A 19,362-nucleotide genomic window follows, 5' to 3' on the forward strand; every position below is an offset into this window, starting at 1 on the left:
CTATAGAAAGGTTAATGCAGTTACAGGAACGGACTCTTATCCTATCCCACGTTTGGAAGATTGCATTGAGAAAGTGGGACAATCAGCTTTTATTTCCAAACTGGATTTACTTAAAGGTTACTGGCAGGTACCTTTATTCGAAGGGGCGAAGGAGATTTCAGCTTTTGTGACTCCAGGTGGTACATACCAATTCAAAGTTATGCCATTTGGCATGAAAAACACCCCAGCCACATTTCAACGGTTAACTAACAAAGTTGTTTCAGGATTACCCAATTGTGCGGGATACATGGACGATCTGGTAATTTTCAGCCAGACATGGAAAGAACATTTAAAACATCTGATGGAGTTATTTGATTGACTTCAGGAGGCGGGTTTGGTGATAAACCTAGCCAAAAGTGTATTTGGAAAAACCCAAGTTACTTTCCTTGGCCATACAGTCGGACAGGGTCGAATGGTCACACGGAATGTGAAACCAACAGTTATTGAGGAGTTTCCAATACCCTCGACACAAAGTGAAATAATGTGATTTCTTGGCATGAGTGGATTTGATCGAACATTTGTGAAAAGTTTTTGCAGCGTGGTTGCTCCACTGATGGACTTGCTTAAGAAGCGTCGAAAATTTCAGTGTACAGCGGACTTTCAACAGGCAATTGACGGCCAGAAAGCTGTGGTAACCAATGCTCCTGTGTTTGAGAATTACAAGGGACTCTGTGATCAGAATGAACTAAAGTATCTGACTTTAAAGAGAAATGCCGAGCATAGAGGAATGGATGGATCATGCAGAGACCTTCTTGTTCAAAGAGACTGTTAATCGAGAAGGATTCCAGTTGGAGTAAGAAGAACAAAAATGGACGATACTATTATACCTGTTTGCATGTGTTGTTTTTTGAAACAAATAAATATATTTATTGTATAAATTTCTTAAAGGATAGTGAAAAGGTGAAAAATTAAACCATCTTGAAGTTGATGGGTTTTTTTTTCTTGGGGGGAGGTGTCATATGAGAGTACCTTTAAGAATTGGGTGTTTATAAATGGGTATGTATATAAATATCTGTAGTGAGAGTACCTTTAAGAAATGGGTGTTTACTACTGCAGTGATGTCAGAGAGTGGGTGGAACTGGTCTGTCTGTCAGCTTTTTACTTTCGCTTTAGGCTTTTTGCTGCAGGGTGGGTTTGGTTTCATTTTAGTTTTGGAGAAGCTGCAATCACAGTAGGATGTGTGTGAATCTCTGCAAGCTTATGAGTGTCCATTTGCTGATTTCAACGTGGTAACTGTTCTCAGTAGTGAAGTTAAACCTGATATCTTTCTGTAAAAAGGTGTTTTTAAGTCTTATGGATGTTAAAAGGAAACCTTAAAGGATTACTTAGTGTTGTAGTCTTTGGGGGTTGTATTTGAATTAATGGTTGCTAAGATGTTCACTGTATGTTTTAAAAAGGTTGACTTGAATTCATAGAATAAACATTGTTTTGCTTTAAAAAATACTTTTCCATTTCTGCTGTACCACACCTGTAGACTGGGCCGTGTGCTCCCCATACCACAGTCTATTAAAAGTTGTGGGTCAGGTGAACTCCATGATGCACTTTGGGGTTCTCTAGACCCTGGCCCATAACACTTCATTGCAGTGTTAATGTAAGCCTACTTGTGACAATAAAGATTATGATTGTACGAACAGATGGGGTATAGGATACAGACGGTTTGTCTAGATAGGACACGTGATCGACGCAGGCTTAGGGGGCCTGTTCCTGTACTGTTCTTTGCTCTGTCCCTCTACCCTCCCCCCTCTTCCATTATCTGTTCGGTCACGGTCCTTTCTCCCCATCCCTCTTCTCCCCCCCCCTCCTTATTGGTTGTTGGTCACAAACTGGTCTTGGAACAGGTTGGCAAATTGCTTCCACGTGTTGTGGAAGCCTTCCTCGAATGGAGAATTTTCCAATTTAAGCAAGTCCGCTAAGTCGGACAGCCAGTCGGTGACCTTGGGTGGCACTGCGGTTCCCCAGCCACGCAGGAGTCTCCAGTAGGCGATCAGGGAGGCTAGGGCAACGGCCTTTCCCCGTAAAGAGTTCTGGGTCCGATACCACCAAGGACCGCCACTAGTGGTCATGGCTCCTTGCTCACCCCCACCATCTTGAACATGTACTCAAAAAAGGTTGTCCAGAACCCAACAAATCTGGGACAGTACCAGAATGTGTGGTTGGCTGGGCCTCCCTGGCACCGTTAACATTTTTCCTCCACCTCCGGGAAGAACCCGTTTGTGTGTGTTCTGGTCAAGTACTGGAGTTTTGGGATTTTGATTCAGCCACGGTGAAGCGGTGTCAGGATGATGTGTGGCTTGGAGGAGAACTTGTACAAAGTGAGGCTTTAAATAGTGCAGTAGTTAAATTGCCTATGGGCAATATATTGTACAGAGGGCAGGACAAAAAAAAATTGACGATTCTAAAAATTTGCATTTTATTAATTTCCCGCTTCCACCATATGGTTATCAGTCGCTGGTTGAACTCTGGGTGTTGCCAATCTTTCTCTGTAGCTGTGTTGATCAATAAGTACTTGGTAAGATGTCGCTCCTCACAGGAAGGTTCACAATGAGTGCAATGGTCTAAATGGCGACTAAAACTGCAAACTGAAGGGCGGCTCGGTGGCACTGGTTAGCACTCCTGCCTCATGGCGCCGAGGACACGGGTTCGATCCCGCCCCTGGGTCACTGTTCGTGTGGCGTTTGCACATTCTCCCCGTGTCAGCGTGGGTCTCACCCCCACAACCCTATAAAAGATGTGCAAGGTATGGTAGCACAATGGGTAGCACTGTTGCTTCACAGCGCCACGGTCCCAGGTTTGGGTCACTGTCTGTGCGGAGTCTGTGAAGGAACCCTTCAGCAGTCAAGGGAATTCAGCCTCTGATCTCAGGGTAAGCCTTCAGATCGCTTGAAGCGCAAAATTCAGATAATGGAAGAGGGGGGAGGGTAGAGGGACAGGGGGCAGAACAAAGAACAGTACAGGAACAGGCCCCCTAAACTTGCGCCGATCACGTGTCCTATCTAGACAAGCCGCTTGTATCCTACAAGTCTGTTCGTATAATCATAATCTTTATTGTCACAAGTAGGCTTACATCAGCACTGCAATGCAGTTATGGGCCAGGGTTTAGGCTCAAGGCGGCCTTCAGAACACGTGAAACGCAGAATCGCCGAGCAGAAACTTATAGCCAAGTTCCACACACATGAGTGCGGCCTCAACCGGGACCTTGGATTCATGTCGCGTCACATTCATCCCACACCATCTGGCCTGGGCTTGCGAAATCCTACCAACTGTCCCGGCTTCAGACAATTCACACCTCTCTCACCTGGGGTTACCCCTATCTCTGGATCTATAAAGACTTAATTACCTGCAAATGCTCGCATTCTAAGCATTGTCTGGCATCTTTGACTTTGTCTATATATATGTTTCTGGAACATACCTCTCCATTCACCTGAGGAAGGAGCAGTGCTCCGAAAGCTAGTGATTTGAAACAAACCTGTTGGGCTTTAACCAGGTGTTGTAAGACTTCTTACTAAAAAAAAGGTAGGTGGATTGGACATGCTAAATTGCACCTTAATTGGGTACTCAAATTTTTTTTAAAAATAAAACAATGTAAACTAACGCTAGCTTCTGTGTGATGAAAGAAATGTTCAGTTCAAAATTAAGGAAATATTTCATTTGCACCGAGATTGCCGGTTGTAAAAAAAACGCTGGTTGCAAAGTTTAAACGTAACAGTGAGGCGCCCTGTGACAACAGCTGGGGCTGGGCTGGTTGTGTCTGGTTTACAGGATTGAGCCCATACCTGACCCGGAGCTGTAAGCATGAACAAAAGTCCCTGTCCCACTGGGGTCTGCTGCCTGGATTATGAATATTTCAAAAAGGAAAGAGGTTTTATTTTAGACGGCGTGGCGGTCGCCTCCACCGCCAGCGGCTATGGCAAAATCAACCCCAAACTATGCGACGTTATCCCGCCTTACAACGCTCAATCTGACCCGGCCACGATGTTCAACTTTCAGAGCAGGGAAATGAGAAAGCTTCTGAAGAGGACCAACCAGGTACCTTCGCGAGTTTGCACTTCCGAAGAGCTGAGCCGATGTCCACGCTGGCCACTCAGCTGGCGGCTCGAAGCCGGGCATGATCCAGTTGACCACACAGTAAAAATATAATTCACTGACAGCAGCCCCTACACCTCTCAGTCTGTGCTGTGGAAGGTTTTCATTCATAAATCATAGAACCTCTACAGTGCAGAAGGAGGCCATTCGGCCCCTCGAGTCGGCACTGACTCTTCAAAAGAGCACCCCCTCCTAGACCCACGCCCCTGCCCTATCCCTGTAACGCCACCTAACCATTTGGACGAAAGGGGAAATTTAACACAGCCAATCCACCTAACCTGCACATCTTTGGACTGTGGGAGGAAACCGGAGCACCCGGAGAAACGCAAAGTGCACAACCTCACACTTTTCCACATTGTATTCCATCTGCCACTTCTTTGCCCACTCTCCTAGCCTGTCCACGTCCTTCTGCAGCCTTCCTGCTTCCTCAACACTACCTGTCCCTCTGCACATCTTTGTATCATCTGCAACAGAGCTCTCAGTTCCTTCTTCCAGATCGTTAATGTGTATTGTGAAAAGTTGTGGTTCAAACACCGAGCCCACCACTAGTCACCGACTGCCATCTTGAAAAAGACCCCTTTATCCCCAATCTCTGCCTTCTGTCTGTCTGCCAATCCTCTATCCACGCCAGGATCTTACCCTTAACACCATGGGCTCTTAATTTATGTAACAGCCTCCTATACGTAATCCTGTCAAAAGCCTTCTGGAAATCTAAATAGATCACCTCCACTGGTTCTCTCCCTTGTCTAACTTCCTTGTTACCCTACCGCCTCAAAGAATTCTAACAGATTTGTCAGGCATGACCTCCCCTTGATGAAGCCATGCTGACTCAGTCCTATTTTACCATGCACTTCCAAGTACCCTGCAATCTGATCCTTAATAATAGACTCTAAAATCTTACCAACAACCAAAATCAGACTAACCGGCCTATAATTTCCCATCTTCTGCCTCACTGCCTTCTTAAACAGTGGTGTTACATTAGCCATTTTCCAGTCCTTTGGGACCCTCCCTGCCTCCAGTGATTCCTGAAAGATCATCACCAATGCCTCCACAATCTCCTCAGCTATCTCTTTTAGAACCCTGGGGTGTAGTCCATCCGGTCCAGGTGAATTATCCACCTTCAGACCTTTCAGTTTCCCCAGAACCTTCTCCTTAGTAATGGCCATTACTCTCACCTCTGCCCCCTGACTCTCTTGGAGGTCTGGGGTGCAATTCTCCGCTCCCGCGCCGATTGGGAGAATCGTCTGGGTCGCCAGATTTTCCCGCGACGCTGGTCTGACGCCCTCCCGCGATTCTCCCAAGCGGCGAGAACGGGCCCGTTGAGTTCCGCGCGGCGCAGGCCGGAGAATCGCCCGAGACCCCCAAAATGGCGATTCTCCGGCACCCCCACTATTCTCAGGCCCGGATAGGCCGAAGTTCCGACGGCGTGAACTGGGGTCACGCCGTCGCCGTTCTCACCTGCTATTTAAAGTTGTCAGCCAGTCGTGCTGGCTGACGCTGAGCAGTGAGGAGGTGAGCGGACTGTAGCGCAGCGCCCGGAGACCGGCTCGGCTTCCCCGAGAAGGCTGCGGCCAACGGGGGGGATGAGGGAGAGTGTGCAGGTGGGAGGGGGGGGGTGAGGGAGCGTGTGCAGGTGGGAGGGGGGTGAGGAAGACTGCAGGTGGGAGGGGGGGTGAGGGAGCGTGTGCAGGTGGGAGGGGGAATGAGGGAGAGTGTGCAGCTGGGGGGGGTGGTGAGGGAGAGTGTGCAGGTGGGAGGAGGGGTGAGGAAGACTGCAGGTGGGAGGGGTGGTTAGGGAGAGTGTGCAGGTGGGAGGGGGGTGAGGGAGAGTGTGCAGCTGGGAGGGGGGGGGTTAGGGAGAGTGTGCAGGTGGGAGGAGGGTGAGGGAGAGTGTGCAGGTGGGAGGGGGGGTGAGGGAGAGTGTGCACGTGGGAAAGGGAGAGTGTGCAGGTGGGAGGGGGGCGGGAGAGTGTGCAGGTGGGAGGGGAGTGAGGGAGAGTGTGCAGGTGGGAGGGGGGCGAGGGAGAGTGTGCAGGTGGGAGGGGGATGAGGGAGAGTGTGCAGGTGGGAGGGGGATGAGGGAGAGTGTGCAGGTGGGAGGGGGATGAGGGAGAGTGTGCAGGTGGGAGGGGGGGTGAGGGAGAGTGTGCACGTGGGAAAGGGAGAGTGTGCAGGTGGGAGGGGGGTGAGGGAGAGTGTGCAGGTGGGAGGGGGGTGAGGGAGAGTGTGCAGGTGGGAGGGGGGTGAGGGAGAGTGTGCAGGTGGGAGGGGGGTGAGGGAGAGTGTGCAGGTGGGGGGGGGTGAGGGAGAGTGTGGATGGTATCGTCCATCCGCAGATGCAACATGTCAGCCGCCCTGATATAGCAGGACGGTGACGAGGACATGGCCGCAGGGTGCGTGTGGCTGATGGGCACAGGCGAGTGGCACACTGGTGAGTAGTACTGTGTGAACTGACCAGTGGACGCAGACAGTGACCAGGTGTCAGGCTGGCTGCGTGTCTGCAGCGCGACCAGGCCACCGGGGCACACAGGTCTCCCATGCAACCCGGCTGGCGAGGTGTGGAAGAACCTCCGTGTAACATGTTGTTACTCGGCCCCCCACCACCCTCCTGCAGGTCACCAAGTATGCCAACCAGACAGCGATGTTCACTGCCGTGGTTGGAGCCGCAGTTCTGGAGTTTGCCATCCGGCAGCTTAGAGTCGGACGGCCCACAGTGGCTGCACATGCAGCGGTTGCCGGCGCAGCAGAGGGGGTGGCCGCGGAGTGCCCCGTCGTCGCCGCGCAGGCTGCAGGCGGTCAGTACCCGAATGTACAGGGGGATGCCGAGGGGAACATTGACCTCCTGGCGGCGAGGAATGCAGAGGAAGTGCTTGGGGGGGGAGCTGGAGGGAGGAGGAGGAGGAGCAGGTGGAGCAGGAGGATCCACTGATGGTGGTGCCAGGGCCCCACAGGCGTCCAGCAAGGCCGAGGGTGTACCGTGACAGAATGTCATTCGAGGCCCTACCGGACATCACATGCAGGAGGAGACTACGGTTCAGCAGGGAGATGGTCGCACATATATGCCACCTCATGGCGCACCTCGCACCATGTGGAACGGGTGGAGGACACGCTATACCAGTCTCTGTCAAGGTGACGGTGGCCCTAAACTTTTATGCGACCGGTTCCTTCCAGGCGCCGAGCGGGGACCTCTCCGGGGTATCACAGGCATCGGTCCACAGGTGCATCAGGGCCGTGACCGACGCCTTGTACGCCATCGCGGACAGGTACATTAAGTTCCCCGAGGACCGAGCACAGCAGGAAGCACGGGCACGTGGATTCGCCAAGGTGGCCGGGATACCGATGGTCCAGGGTGTCATCGATGGTGTGCACGTCCCCATGCGCCCGCCTGCAGACAACAGGGAAGTGTTCATGAACAGGAAGGGCGCATGCTCCATGAACATTCAGGTGGTGTGCGACCCCCACATGAAGATCATGCACGTGTGTGCAAGGTACCCCGGGAGTGTGCATGACGCCTACATTCTGGCACAGTCATTCATCCCCGCAATGTTCGATGGATGCCCCCCCGCCCCCCCCCCGGCTGAGGGGCTGGTTGCTGGGCGACAAGGGCTATCCGTTGAGGTCATGGCTGCTGACGCCAATACGGAGGCCTCACACCAACGCGGAGAGCCTATACAACGAGGCACATGCAGCAACCAGGGGTGTGGTGGAGCGGCGCTTCGGCCTGCTGAAGATGTGATTGAGATGCCTGGACCGCTCCGGAGGGGCCCTGCAGTACCGGCCCGACAGGGTCGGTCGCATGGTTGTGGTCTGCTGCGCGCTGCACAACATTGCCATGCAGAGGGGAGATGCCCTGGTGGAGGAGTCGGAGGGAGGACCCGACGCTAACGGAGCTAACGCAAACGAGGGGGATGGGGAAGAGGAGGATGTGTAGGAGGAGGATGATGGGGCACATCAGGGTGGGGGGAGGGGCGCAGGACGCAGACACTGCTCGGGTGCTAGTTATGTCCAGGAGGCTGCACGACGGCACCGCCGCGGACAGCGGGCACGCGTCGCGTTGGTGGACGCACGGTTCACGCACTGTGGGGGTGGGATTTCTATAGCCTCTGAGTCATTGAGCAAACTGGTCAGAATCTCAGCATTTTAATCATTGTCCTTTAAATGCATTTGAAATGTTATTGAACGCAGCAGGTCAGACTCAGTGTAAACTGTACCCTGCCAGTCAGCAAGCAAGGTTCACCCCAGGCCTGTGGAATGGGTCCAAATTGCAGTGTACTGACCATACCCCAACACCTGTGTTCTATAAATGTATCTCGATTGCACATGGTTTATGCTAAAGTGAAAGTACCATTGCATCTTCCTCATGGTGGAACAGAAGCACAAATGCAAGAGCTCAGTTGTGGTTTTGGCCCCAGTATTAAGTTGCAGTTAAACATAGTGAGGTAATATTAAAATCTTCCTCAATGGTTCAGATGCTCAGCATATTACCTTGTGTGAAACTGAACCATGCACACCAAGAAGAAACTCACATCCTGTGCTGTGCTTGTTTACCTGAGGTGGGAATGGCATAAGGGATGCCAGTATTATTTTCCATTCCTGATCACTGTACAGTGGAAACGTGTGTGCGTGGTTTTCGAGTGCAGATAGAATCAGCCTCAGTTTTTATTCACCTGAAGGACATAGACTCAAGTTAATGCTCATTGTTAAGACATTGTATAATAAAATGCTCTCTTGAGCAAGAAACAAGGAAAACCAGCGCCTTTGGGACAATACTCAACAGCGTGAGGAGAGAATGGCGAGATGGGGATGGTTTAGGCTTCAAAATGGGGGCAGGGGGAGGGGAGGATGGGGAATAAAAAAAGTTATGTTAAAGTTGAAAGCGATGCAGCAGACTATTTAGTATGGGTGTTCAACTCATTAAAGTCAATTTAATCAATAAATAATCTTTGTTAGGATCATGGTGGGACATCGAGCAGCGGCTGGCTTGTGGACTATTTTTACAAATATGGACCAGCTCAAAGGTACCTTACCAAGAGAAATGCATTTGGAGCAGGTACGTAGTTTTAAATCCTGAACAAAAATAATTCAGATGTAATATTTCTTGATTCTGTTTTCAGTGTATATCAGATATTTCCAAGGGGGCGGAATTGGCTTCGGAAGCGTTGGTCCCAAACTAATTGCTTGGGTCGAGAACAAAGGGTTTTACAAACAAGGGTTAGATCCAAGGCAAGTCGGGTGGCTGCTTTCAAACAACAGCATCTGACCCTCCAATCAGTTCCTGTCCATCCAGATAGTGTAGGGAATTTGGGTGCAAATCCCAGAGATTTATCTGATAAAATAGAGAAGATTCTTGTGTTGAGAAACTTGACCTATGGGCCACAATTCATACTGCAAGATACCAGAAAGGTAGAAAAGAAAGAAATACAACAGAAGTATTGGGCAGATAATGAGGTAAATCAGTAAACAGTGCCCAGTTTGGCACCAAGTTTGCTGTGGTTAGTGACTAACTCCATTATTTTAATATCATGTAACTAGAAGATTGGCAGAAGCCAAACTAGATGGACCGTGGTCCACTTTTCCAACTGGTTCCGGGGTGAGTTAATGCTTTGACAGCTTCACGTTACGAGCAGACAGGAAGTTCAAAGAAGTCAGGGAGCTGCATAATCTTGAGGTCCATTTGCAGACAGCGCAATGAGACTTGATAACTGTATAAGGTGTTAGTGAGGCCACGTCTGGAGTATCAAGTTCAGTTTTGGTCTCCTTACCTGAGAAAGGACGTACTGGCGCTGGAGGATGTGCAGAGGAGATTAACTAGGTTAATCCCAGAGTTAAGGGTGGGATTACGAGGAGAGGTTGAGTAGACTGGGACTGTACTCGTTGGAATTTAGAAGGATGCGGGGGGATCTTATAGAAACATATAAAATTATGAAGGGAATAGATAGGATAGATGCAGGGCGGTGTTTCCACTGGCGGGTGAAAGCAGAACTAGGGGGCATAGCATCAAAATACGGGGAAGTAGATTTAGGACTGAGTTTAGGAGGAACGTCTTCACCCAAAGGGCTGTGACTCTATGGAATTCCCTGCCCAGTGAAGCAGTTGAGGCTCCTTCATTAAATGTTTTCAAGATAAAGAAAGATAGTTTTTTGAAGAATAAAGGAATAAAGGGCTATGGTGTTCAGGCGGAAAAGTGGAGCTGAGTCCACAAAACATCAGCCAAGATCTTATGTTCTTATGATCTCATTGAATGGCGGAGCAGGCTCGAAGGTTCAGATGGCCTACCCTGCTCTTAGTTTTTATGTTCTTATGTTCTTATGATTTTTTTTCAGTCAGAATGAGGGAATACTATGGCTAGCAAGGATGAGGGCTTACAAAATTATTGAGTTATCTAGCCAGGTGACCTTTCAAGATACCCATATCTCACATGACAAAAATACATTTTTTTCAAAAAACCCTCAAACTTGTAAAAGCTTAGCAACATTTGTCCAGCATTCAGATTGATGGCAGTTCGCACATTACTTTAACATAGTGAGTTTAGAAAACATGTGACGAAGGGTCCCACCAAAATGTTAACTGACTCTCTCTATTTGTTACAGGAGCTGACTAACCTTTCTTTTCTTTCCCTTATGCATTCCAGAATTTAAATACTGTTGAGTCAAAGCACCTCCCAGCTTAATTAGTTTCACAAGAGCATGAATGGGGCTCATGAGTGCAGTTAGGATCCAGAAAAGCAGACAGCACGGTGGCACACTGGGTTAGCCCTGCTGCCTCACAGCGCCGAGGTCCCAGGTTTGATCCCGGCCCTGGGTCACTGTCCGTGTGGAGTTTGCACATTCTCCCCGTGTCTGTGTGGGTTTCGCCCCCACAACCCAAAGATGTGCAAAGTAGGTGGATTGGCCACACTAAATTGCCCCTTAATTGGAAAAAATGAATTGGGTAATCTAAATTTATTTTAAAAAAGGATACAGAAAAGAAAGCTTATTTCACAGTAGTTGCCGTTTTTGCTGAAACTCTACTTTTGTCATGTCTCCACAGATGCTGTCTGATCCACTGAGTATTTTCAATATTTTCTGCTATTATTTCAGATCTCCAACATTTGCAGTACTTTGCTTATGAACTTTCAAGGTTTCTCCCACCTGGAAGCATTTGTCCAATGAAATCGAATTAAGAAACAGTTTTTAAAAAAATTTAGAGTACCCAAATATTTTTTCTCCATTTAAGGGGCAATTTAGCGTGGCCAATCCACCTAACCTGCACATCTTTGGGTTGTGGGGGTGAAACCCACACAGACATGGGGAGAATATGCAAACTCCACACGGACAGTAACCACTGTGTCACCGTGCCGCCCCAAGAAACAGTTTTAATAATTTTCTGTACTAAGGATTTTTCCAAACTTTTCTGAAGTTTGGCATGTTGGGATGATTGCAGGAAAATAATCAAATGTGAAAACTGCTTTCCCAAAGAAATTAACTTCCTCTTTAGTTCATGACACAGAAAAACTGTGCCACTTTATTCACAGATAACATCTACACAGAAGGGTTAAGAAGGAACCTCCCACAAGGCAGATATGTTCGAAACTCTAAACTTGGGTGCTGGGACATGTAGGTCCGGAATGGAGAGCGATCTCCACTTCAGCACAAAATGTATAACAAAAACAAAGAATTGTTGGATACCAAGAGACATTTTAAAAATGTCTTTGTAATTTTCTGTGGGAAGATGAGCGCAGCATGAGAGGGTCTAATTAGGGCAACACTGCAGAAAAACAACCTGTAGTTGATTACAAAAGAATTGCATTCTCACATTAACCATACTAGTAAGGAAAACAAAATACTTTTGCTTTCTGCACGGAGTCCAAATGTACACATTAACGCAATGTTGGTAGTTCCCAGTGAGCTTGAATAATAGCCATTGAATTCAATGACAGGGTCATTTGGTGCCGAACAACATAATGTAACAACAGCTTGTGTCTGATTATCATTGTCCCATGATGTATCTCATTGTTTGCTTCTATCAGGTATTGCATCACCTTTTTGGAAATAAGTTGACGGGCAAAGACATTGAAAGGTCTTTTATTTTTTAAGTATAGAAACATGGAAAATAGGAGCATGATGAGGCCATGAGGCCCTTCGAGCCTGCTCCGCCATTCATTATGATCACAGCTGATCATCCAACTCAGTAACCTGTTCCCACTTTCCCCCATATCCTTTGGTTACTTTAGCGGCAAGAGCTATATCTAGCTGCTTCCTGAAAATATACACTAGTTTGGCCTCAACTGCTTTCTGTGCTAGCGAATTCCACAGGCTCACCACTCTCTGGGTGAATATATTTCTCCTCATCTCAGTCTAAATGGTTCCTCCCATGTCCTTAGACTCTGGAGTCCCCAGCCATTGGGAACATCCTTCCTGCATCTACCCTGTCTCGTCCGATTAGAATTTTATAGGTTTATATGAGAGCCTCCCTCATTCTTCTGAACTTCAGTGAATATAATCCTAACTGACTCAATCCCTCATCCTACGTCAGTCCTGCCATCTCAGGAATCGGCCTGGTAAAGCTTCTCTGCACTCACTCCATCTAGAGCAGGAACACCTTCCTCAGATGAGGAGACCAAAACTGCACACAATATTCCAGGTGTGGTCTCATCAAGGCCCTGTATAATTGCAGCAAGGCATCCTTGTTCTTGTACTCAAATCCTCTCGCTATGAAGGCCAATATACCATTTGCCTTCCTTACCACCTGCTCCAGGTGCATGCTTACCTTCAGCATACAGGTGTACAAGTACACCCAGGTCTCGCTGCACATTCCCAATCTATAGCCATTAAGATGGCTTCCTATTTTTGCTACCAAAATGGATAATAATAATAATCGCTTATTGTCACAAGTAGGCTTCAATGAAGTTACTGTGAAAAGCCCCTATTCGCCACATTCCAGCACCTGTTCGGGGAGGCAGGTATGGGAATTGAACCCATGCTGCTGGCCTTGTTCTGCATTACAAGCCAGCTGTTTAGCCCACTGTGCTAAACCATCCCCTAACCACACATTTATCCACATTATACTGCATCTGCCATGCTTTTGCCCACTCAGTCATCTTGTCCAAATCACACCGAAGCATCTTGGCATCCTCCTCACAGCTCACCCTCCCACCCAGCTTTGTGTCATCTGAAAATTTTGAGACATCACATTTATTTCCCTCATCTAAATCATGGGGTCCGAGCACTTATCCCTGCAGTACCCCACTAGTCACTGCCTGCCATTCGGAAAAAGACCCGTTTATTCCTACACTTTGTTTCCTGTTTGCCAACCCATTTTCTATCCATCTCAATACACTGTCCCATTCCCATGCGCTTTAATTTTACCCGCTAATATATTATGTGGGACTTTGTCGAAAGCCTTCTGAAATACCAAATACTCTACTAGTCACATTCTCGAAGAATTCCAGTAGATTTTTCAAGCATGATTTCCCTTTTGTAAATCTATGCTGACTCTGTCCGATCCTGCCAATGTGTTTCAAGTGCTCTGCTATTATATCTTTTTGAATAGAGTCTAGCATTTTCCCCACAACCAACATCAGGCTGATTCGTCTATTATTCCATGTTTTCTCTCCCTTTTAAAAAAAATTTAGAGTACCCAATTCACTTTTCCAATTAAGGGGCCATTTAATGTGGCCAATCCACCTACATCTTTGGGTTGTGGGGGCGAAACCCACGCAAACATGGAGAGAATGTGCAAACTCCACACGGACATTGTTCTCTCCCTTTTTAATAGTGGATTTACATTAGTTACCCTCCAATCTGTAGGAACTGTTCCAGAGTCTATAGAATCTTAGAAGATGACCACCAACACATCCACTACTTCTAGGGCCACTGCTTTAAGCACTCTGGGATGCAGATTATCAGCACCTGAGGATTTATTGGCCTTCAATCCCATCAATTTCTCCAACACCATTTCACTACTAATACTCATTTTCTTCCTCTTACCAAACCCTGTGTTTCCCAACATTTCTGGTATGTTATTTGTGACCTCCTTTGTGAATACAGAGCCAAATTATTTATTTAGTTGGTCATCCATTTCTTTGTTCCTCATTATAAATTCCCATGACAGGGCAACATGATGGCACAGTGGTTAGCATTGCTGCCTCACGGCGCTGAGGTCCCAGGTTCGATCCCGGCTCTGGGTCACTGTCCGTGTGGAGTTTGCACATTCTCCCCAGGTCTGCGTGGGTTTTGCCCCCACAGCCCAAAGATGTGCTGGCTAGGTGGATTTGTCACGCTAAATTGCCCTTAATTGGACAAAATGAATTGTGTACTCTAAATTTTAAAACAAAATAAAAATAAATTCCCATGACTGTTCAGGGACCTGGAATTGTCTCTGCCCATCTTTTTCTTTTAACATACCTATGTTTTTAAATGTTAAAATAGCCAATTTTTTTTTGTTTTCAATTAAGGGGCAATTTAGTGTGGCCAATCCACCTGCCCTGCACATCTTTTTGGGTTGTGGGGATGAGACCCACGCAGGCATGGGGAGAATGTGAAAACTCCACACGGACAGTGACCCGGGGCCGGGGTCGAACCCAGGTCCTCGCCACCGTGAGGCTAACAACTGTGCCACCGTGCTGCCCCAGACTTCACATTTTCAATGATACTTTCCAGGATTTGGGCCATGTTCTGAAGAGACATTTTATTTTCAACCAAAGTTCCTTAACAGTCGCTGAGGACCCGGGTTCAATTTTAGTGGTCAGAGAGGAGTTCGGTTTGTGAATATAAACAAAACTATATACACACAACATTCAGGTCCCAGCCGGGACTACTCTCGCTGGCTCCTATCCTATCTCGGCTTTTATGTTAGCGTCCATTACTCTATTGATAGGGCCCCCGCATCCCATCGGAGAAGCTCGCATTCCATGAGGCTCACGGGGGTCTAATTGGCCAACACTTGTTGGGGACGGGCATAATTATATAAGAATCAAACAAAGAATTGAAGAGGAATTTTGTCACCTACTCTTCATCAGATGGTGTACTGGAAACTTAGTTAAAGGGAATCTTGGTGCACACGGGAGAAGGAAATTGAGGATTCCCCCCGTGTCTGCGTGAGTCTCACCCCCACAACCCAAAAATGTGCAGGGTAGGTGGATTGGCCACGCTAAATCGCCCGTTAATTGGAAAAAAAAAGAATTGGGTATTCTAAATTTATATTTAAAAAAATGAAATGGGAGGAGGCTTTATTGCAGAATGAACCCCAACATGCGCACGAGTTGGGTTGAAAGGCCGTAGATTTTGTGTGAAACGCAATGGGCGCGATTTAATGGAAATGAAACAGATTCCCGAGTCAGGCGTAGTGAGGCCAGTAGATCACGGCCAAAACGAGATTGGGATTTTATTCTGCGTGTATTGATTTTGCAGGTCACTCGCATGATTACATAGTCGGCCACCGAGGATTTTTGGCAGATCTCAAGCCAATAAACGGATACAATGGAAGGTTTGGATTCCGAAGAAACACACCCAGCCTGAGGCAAAATCCTTCCAATTTTGGGCGGGTTACCTGTCTCCCGCTACATTAACATGTGAACACAACAGTGAAAAGACAGGCAGCTCCAAAGTCTTAAGGCATAAATTAACACCAGCAGGAGCGCATACTTCGTCCAAGGACCATTGGTGATGTCGAACAATTTGGCGGGTTGAAAAATCAATACATCAGTTGCTAAATTTTGAAATAGTTATAATTTCACCTCTTCTAGTCAAACAAATTGAACATGATAATTCTGTGATAATCAAGAATAATCAGTCTGTAAACAATATATTGTGTGCAATCGAATATATAGAACTCCTTTGATCCTAAAATAAAGCATGTGTGTAGGGGCAGAATTTTGCAACTGTATTTTAAGCTAGCTATCTATTCTGTATTAGGTATTTCATTTCTGCATGGAGAAGTTCTTGCTTTGAACAGTTTTATCAATGTCAGATTGCTCTAACATAGAGAGTGTCTTCAATAATTATTCCACGTTTGGCGGATCGCATAAGGCAAATAGTTTGCGGATTCCTGTGGAGGAATCTTTGACATTGCAACAAAAACAACATGAATGAAAATCGCTTATTGTCACAAGTAGGCTTCAACAAAGTTACTGTGAAAAGCCCCTCGTCGCCACATTCCGGCGCCTGTTCGGGGAGGCTGGTACGGGAATTGAACCGTGCTGCTGGCCTGCCTTCAAAGCCAGCGATTTAGCTGTGTGCTAAACCAGCTAAACGTTTGCTGGTCCTGCTCCAGATTTTGCACGTTGAGGTTGTCACATCTGTCTATATGCCAGCTGAGGCTCTTTCGGTAGAACTCTTGCTCCTAAGTTAGAAGGTTGTGGTTCAGGTCTCACCATGGGGCTTCCTGCTGCCAGTCTGACTGCCCCCCTCAATATGACCTGGGAGTGCCCCTCCCCGCAATATTGCTGGGGACCCCCCCCCCTCCCACCACCCCAATTTGGCCTGAGGCCCCCCAATATGATCTGGGGAATGACTCCACCCGACCCTATTTTCTTTTCTTTTGAGAATCGTTTTATTGGCTTTTCTCATATTTATAAACGGTTGTGTGTATACATTACATTTTTCTTGCCCGCGCTAATTTACTTTATTGTACAGAGTCCACCCAACCCTCTTGATGGCCGGCGCGGATACAGTGGGCCACAGGGTCTCTTTCTGTGCTGTGAAACCACACCAGGACTTGCTGGCCATGATAGGTGTGTTCGTAACGCGGCCAAACAGGTTGAGCGAGTCAACCTGAGAACCTTGCGACACGCCAATGGATGGCGGTAAAAGTGGGAGAGACTCCTGGTCAGCCACACTTGCTGTGGAGTGGCGCATCCTCAACCTATAAGCCTCTGGCAACAGACTAGTGACCTGTTTCAGGAATTACTAAGTATGGAAACAGACAAAAGTTTGCCTTAGTGCGTCGATGCGGGAAGAGAATTGGAATTAGAAGATGATTATGTGAGGGAGAAATGAATAGAAAGTTCATTTTGATAAAGGGAGATGAAGAGGGTGGAAGAATTCTCTGGCTGACATACGAGTACCAGCATGGACCAGTCAGGCTGAAAGGCCACTTTCTATTTAAAAAAAAAAATTTAGAGTACCCAATTCATTTATTCCAATTAAGGGGCAATTTAGCGTGGCCAATCTACCTACTCTGCACATCTTTCGGTTGTGGGGGCGAAACCCACGCAGACACGGGGAGAATGTACGAACTCCACACAGCCAGTGACCCAGAGCCGGGATCGAACCTGGGACCTCGGCGCCGTGAGGCAGGAGTGCTAACCACTGTGCCACCATGCTGCCCTCCTCTTTCTGTGCTGTGAATTCTATGTGACATTAAAACTACGGTACCTACTAGAGGAGTCATAAATGTCAGAGTATTATGTTGATGACATTCTTAAATGCAGACTATTCCCTATCAATTTGGGGACATAGAATCATTGAATCCCTACAGTGCAGAAGAAGGCCATTTGGCCCATCAAGTCTGCAACGACCCATGGGAAGAGAAACCTACCTAGGTCCAATCCCCCTTCCTATCCCCATGGTTTGGCATTCTTACTAGACTATTTTTGGTAGTCAAGTGTCTAAAAGGATACAGAGCCAAGGTAGGTGGATCATGACTTTGTGCAATACTCTTCACGCATAATCCCTAATGGTGCTGGAAAAGTTCCTCTATCAGGAGCCTTCCACTGGGAACTCCCAATTTAGATTTAGATTTATTGTCACGTGTACTGAGGTACAGTGAAAGGTATTGTTCTGTGTACAGTCCATGCAGATAAAAAACATAGGACTTACGGAAATACACAATGTAAATACGTAGGCATAGACATCGGGTGAAGCATATATAGTGTATAATGCTACACAATAGAGAAGACTCAGACAGTGGTGAGCCTGTGGAATTTGTCTGCATAGAAAATACTTGAGGCCAAAATATTGTATGTTTTCAAGAAGTGGTTAGATAAAGCACTTGGAGCGAAGGGTATCAAAGGATATGGGGGAAGCTGGGATTAGGCTATTGAGTTGGATGAGTCATGATCATAATGAATAGTGAAGCAGGTTCAAAGGGCCGAATGGCCTCCTCCTGCTCCTATTTTCTACATTTCTATGTTAAATCAAGGCCCCTTATGCGCTCTTAGGACCAATAGTTAATCCTTAATATCAACAAAGCAGACTATCTGATCATCATCTCATTGCTGTTTGTTGGAGCTTGCTGTCCATACTTGTTTCCATGTTTCCTACATTACAACAGTAACTACACTTAAAGATGTACTTCATTGGCTGTAAATTGTTTTGGGATGACCAGCGGCTGTGGAAGTTGCTACAGAAATGCAAGTTTTTCACTGGATGGCAGGATGTCCAAATGGAAAATGAGGTAAGGTAAGTGGAGAGCGTGCAGTTGCAGCAAACACAGGAAATGTATCAATGCAGAATGGTATGGAGGAAAAATCCCAGAATCTCCTGGACACTGCTTCTGGCAATAAAAATAGATGATGCTGGAAATGCAAAAGTCAAGCAGCATTGGTGGTGTTGCTACTTTTATTAACAAACCACAAGTCGCGAGTATGTTTCTTGTATTGACCAAATGACCACACAACCAGTATGTTAGTTCAAAAGAGTTTATTATTGAACACAAGACTTATCTCTATGTGCAATGATACATGCGGCTACGCATTAAACTACACCTATCAACTAAGATGACCTTTACTTAACGTTTGGATGACGGGCTCTGTGCAGGTAGATAAGGCCTTTATCTGAGTCCCCACGTTTGTCAGCTGGAAATCGTCAGGTTTGTCTCAGCTGCAGCTCGTCTCTCTCAGGTAGCGATCGAGGGTCTTGAACTTGGTTGGTCGTTATGCTGCAGTTGGTGTGGGCACAGACCGGTTCCAAAAGAGACCGATCCCTAGTGCGCAGGGCCTCTTATCCTTCTCTTTCCCGCCCTTTTGGGCGGTACTAACTCAGGATCCAATGGATCGATAGGGTCTCAATCACCCCAATCGATACTGGCCAATTAGGGGCGGGTACCTCGATGGCTGGGCGGATCCGATCCTAGTTACCATTGTCCCAAGTATGTATGCCTTTCCAAATAAGGGGAGGCGGCGCCGGTGAGTCTGCTACTGTTGCTATTCCTTAATTTGAGTCCATTGTCCTGGGGAAATCGGTGATTGACCTTTAACAGGTGCACGTTTCAGTTCGGTCTGGTTTTCCTTTGCCCAATACACAAGGGGGGGGTGTACTG

At 47.3% G+C, this 19,362-nt stretch overlaps 1 protein-coding gene across 1 annotated transcript; it reads left to right on the forward strand.

Moving 5' to 3' along the window:
- The first annotated feature begins 3,793 nt into the window (after positions 1–3,793).
- Positions 3,794–15,974, forward strand: LOC140398040 (sperm microtubule associated protein 1-like). The gene is made up of 3 exons (XM_072486259.1): positions 3,794–4,065; positions 9,073–9,172; positions 15,513–15,974. Exons 1-3 carry the CDS (start codon positions 3,832–3,834, stop codon positions 15,668–15,670), a joined length of 492 nt encoding a protein of 163 aa, XP_072342360.1. The 5' UTR covers positions 3,794–3,831; the 3' UTR covers positions 15,671–15,974.
- The last annotated feature ends 3,388 nt before the right edge of the window (positions 15,975–19,362 follow it).

This window comes from Scyliorhinus torazame, chromosome 21 (genome assembly GCF_047496885.1).
Source record: "Scyliorhinus torazame isolate Kashiwa2021f chromosome 21, sScyTor2.1, whole genome shotgun sequence".
Taxonomy (NCBI): Eukaryota; Metazoa; Chordata; class Chondrichthyes; order Carcharhiniformes; family Scyliorhinidae; genus Scyliorhinus; species Scyliorhinus torazame.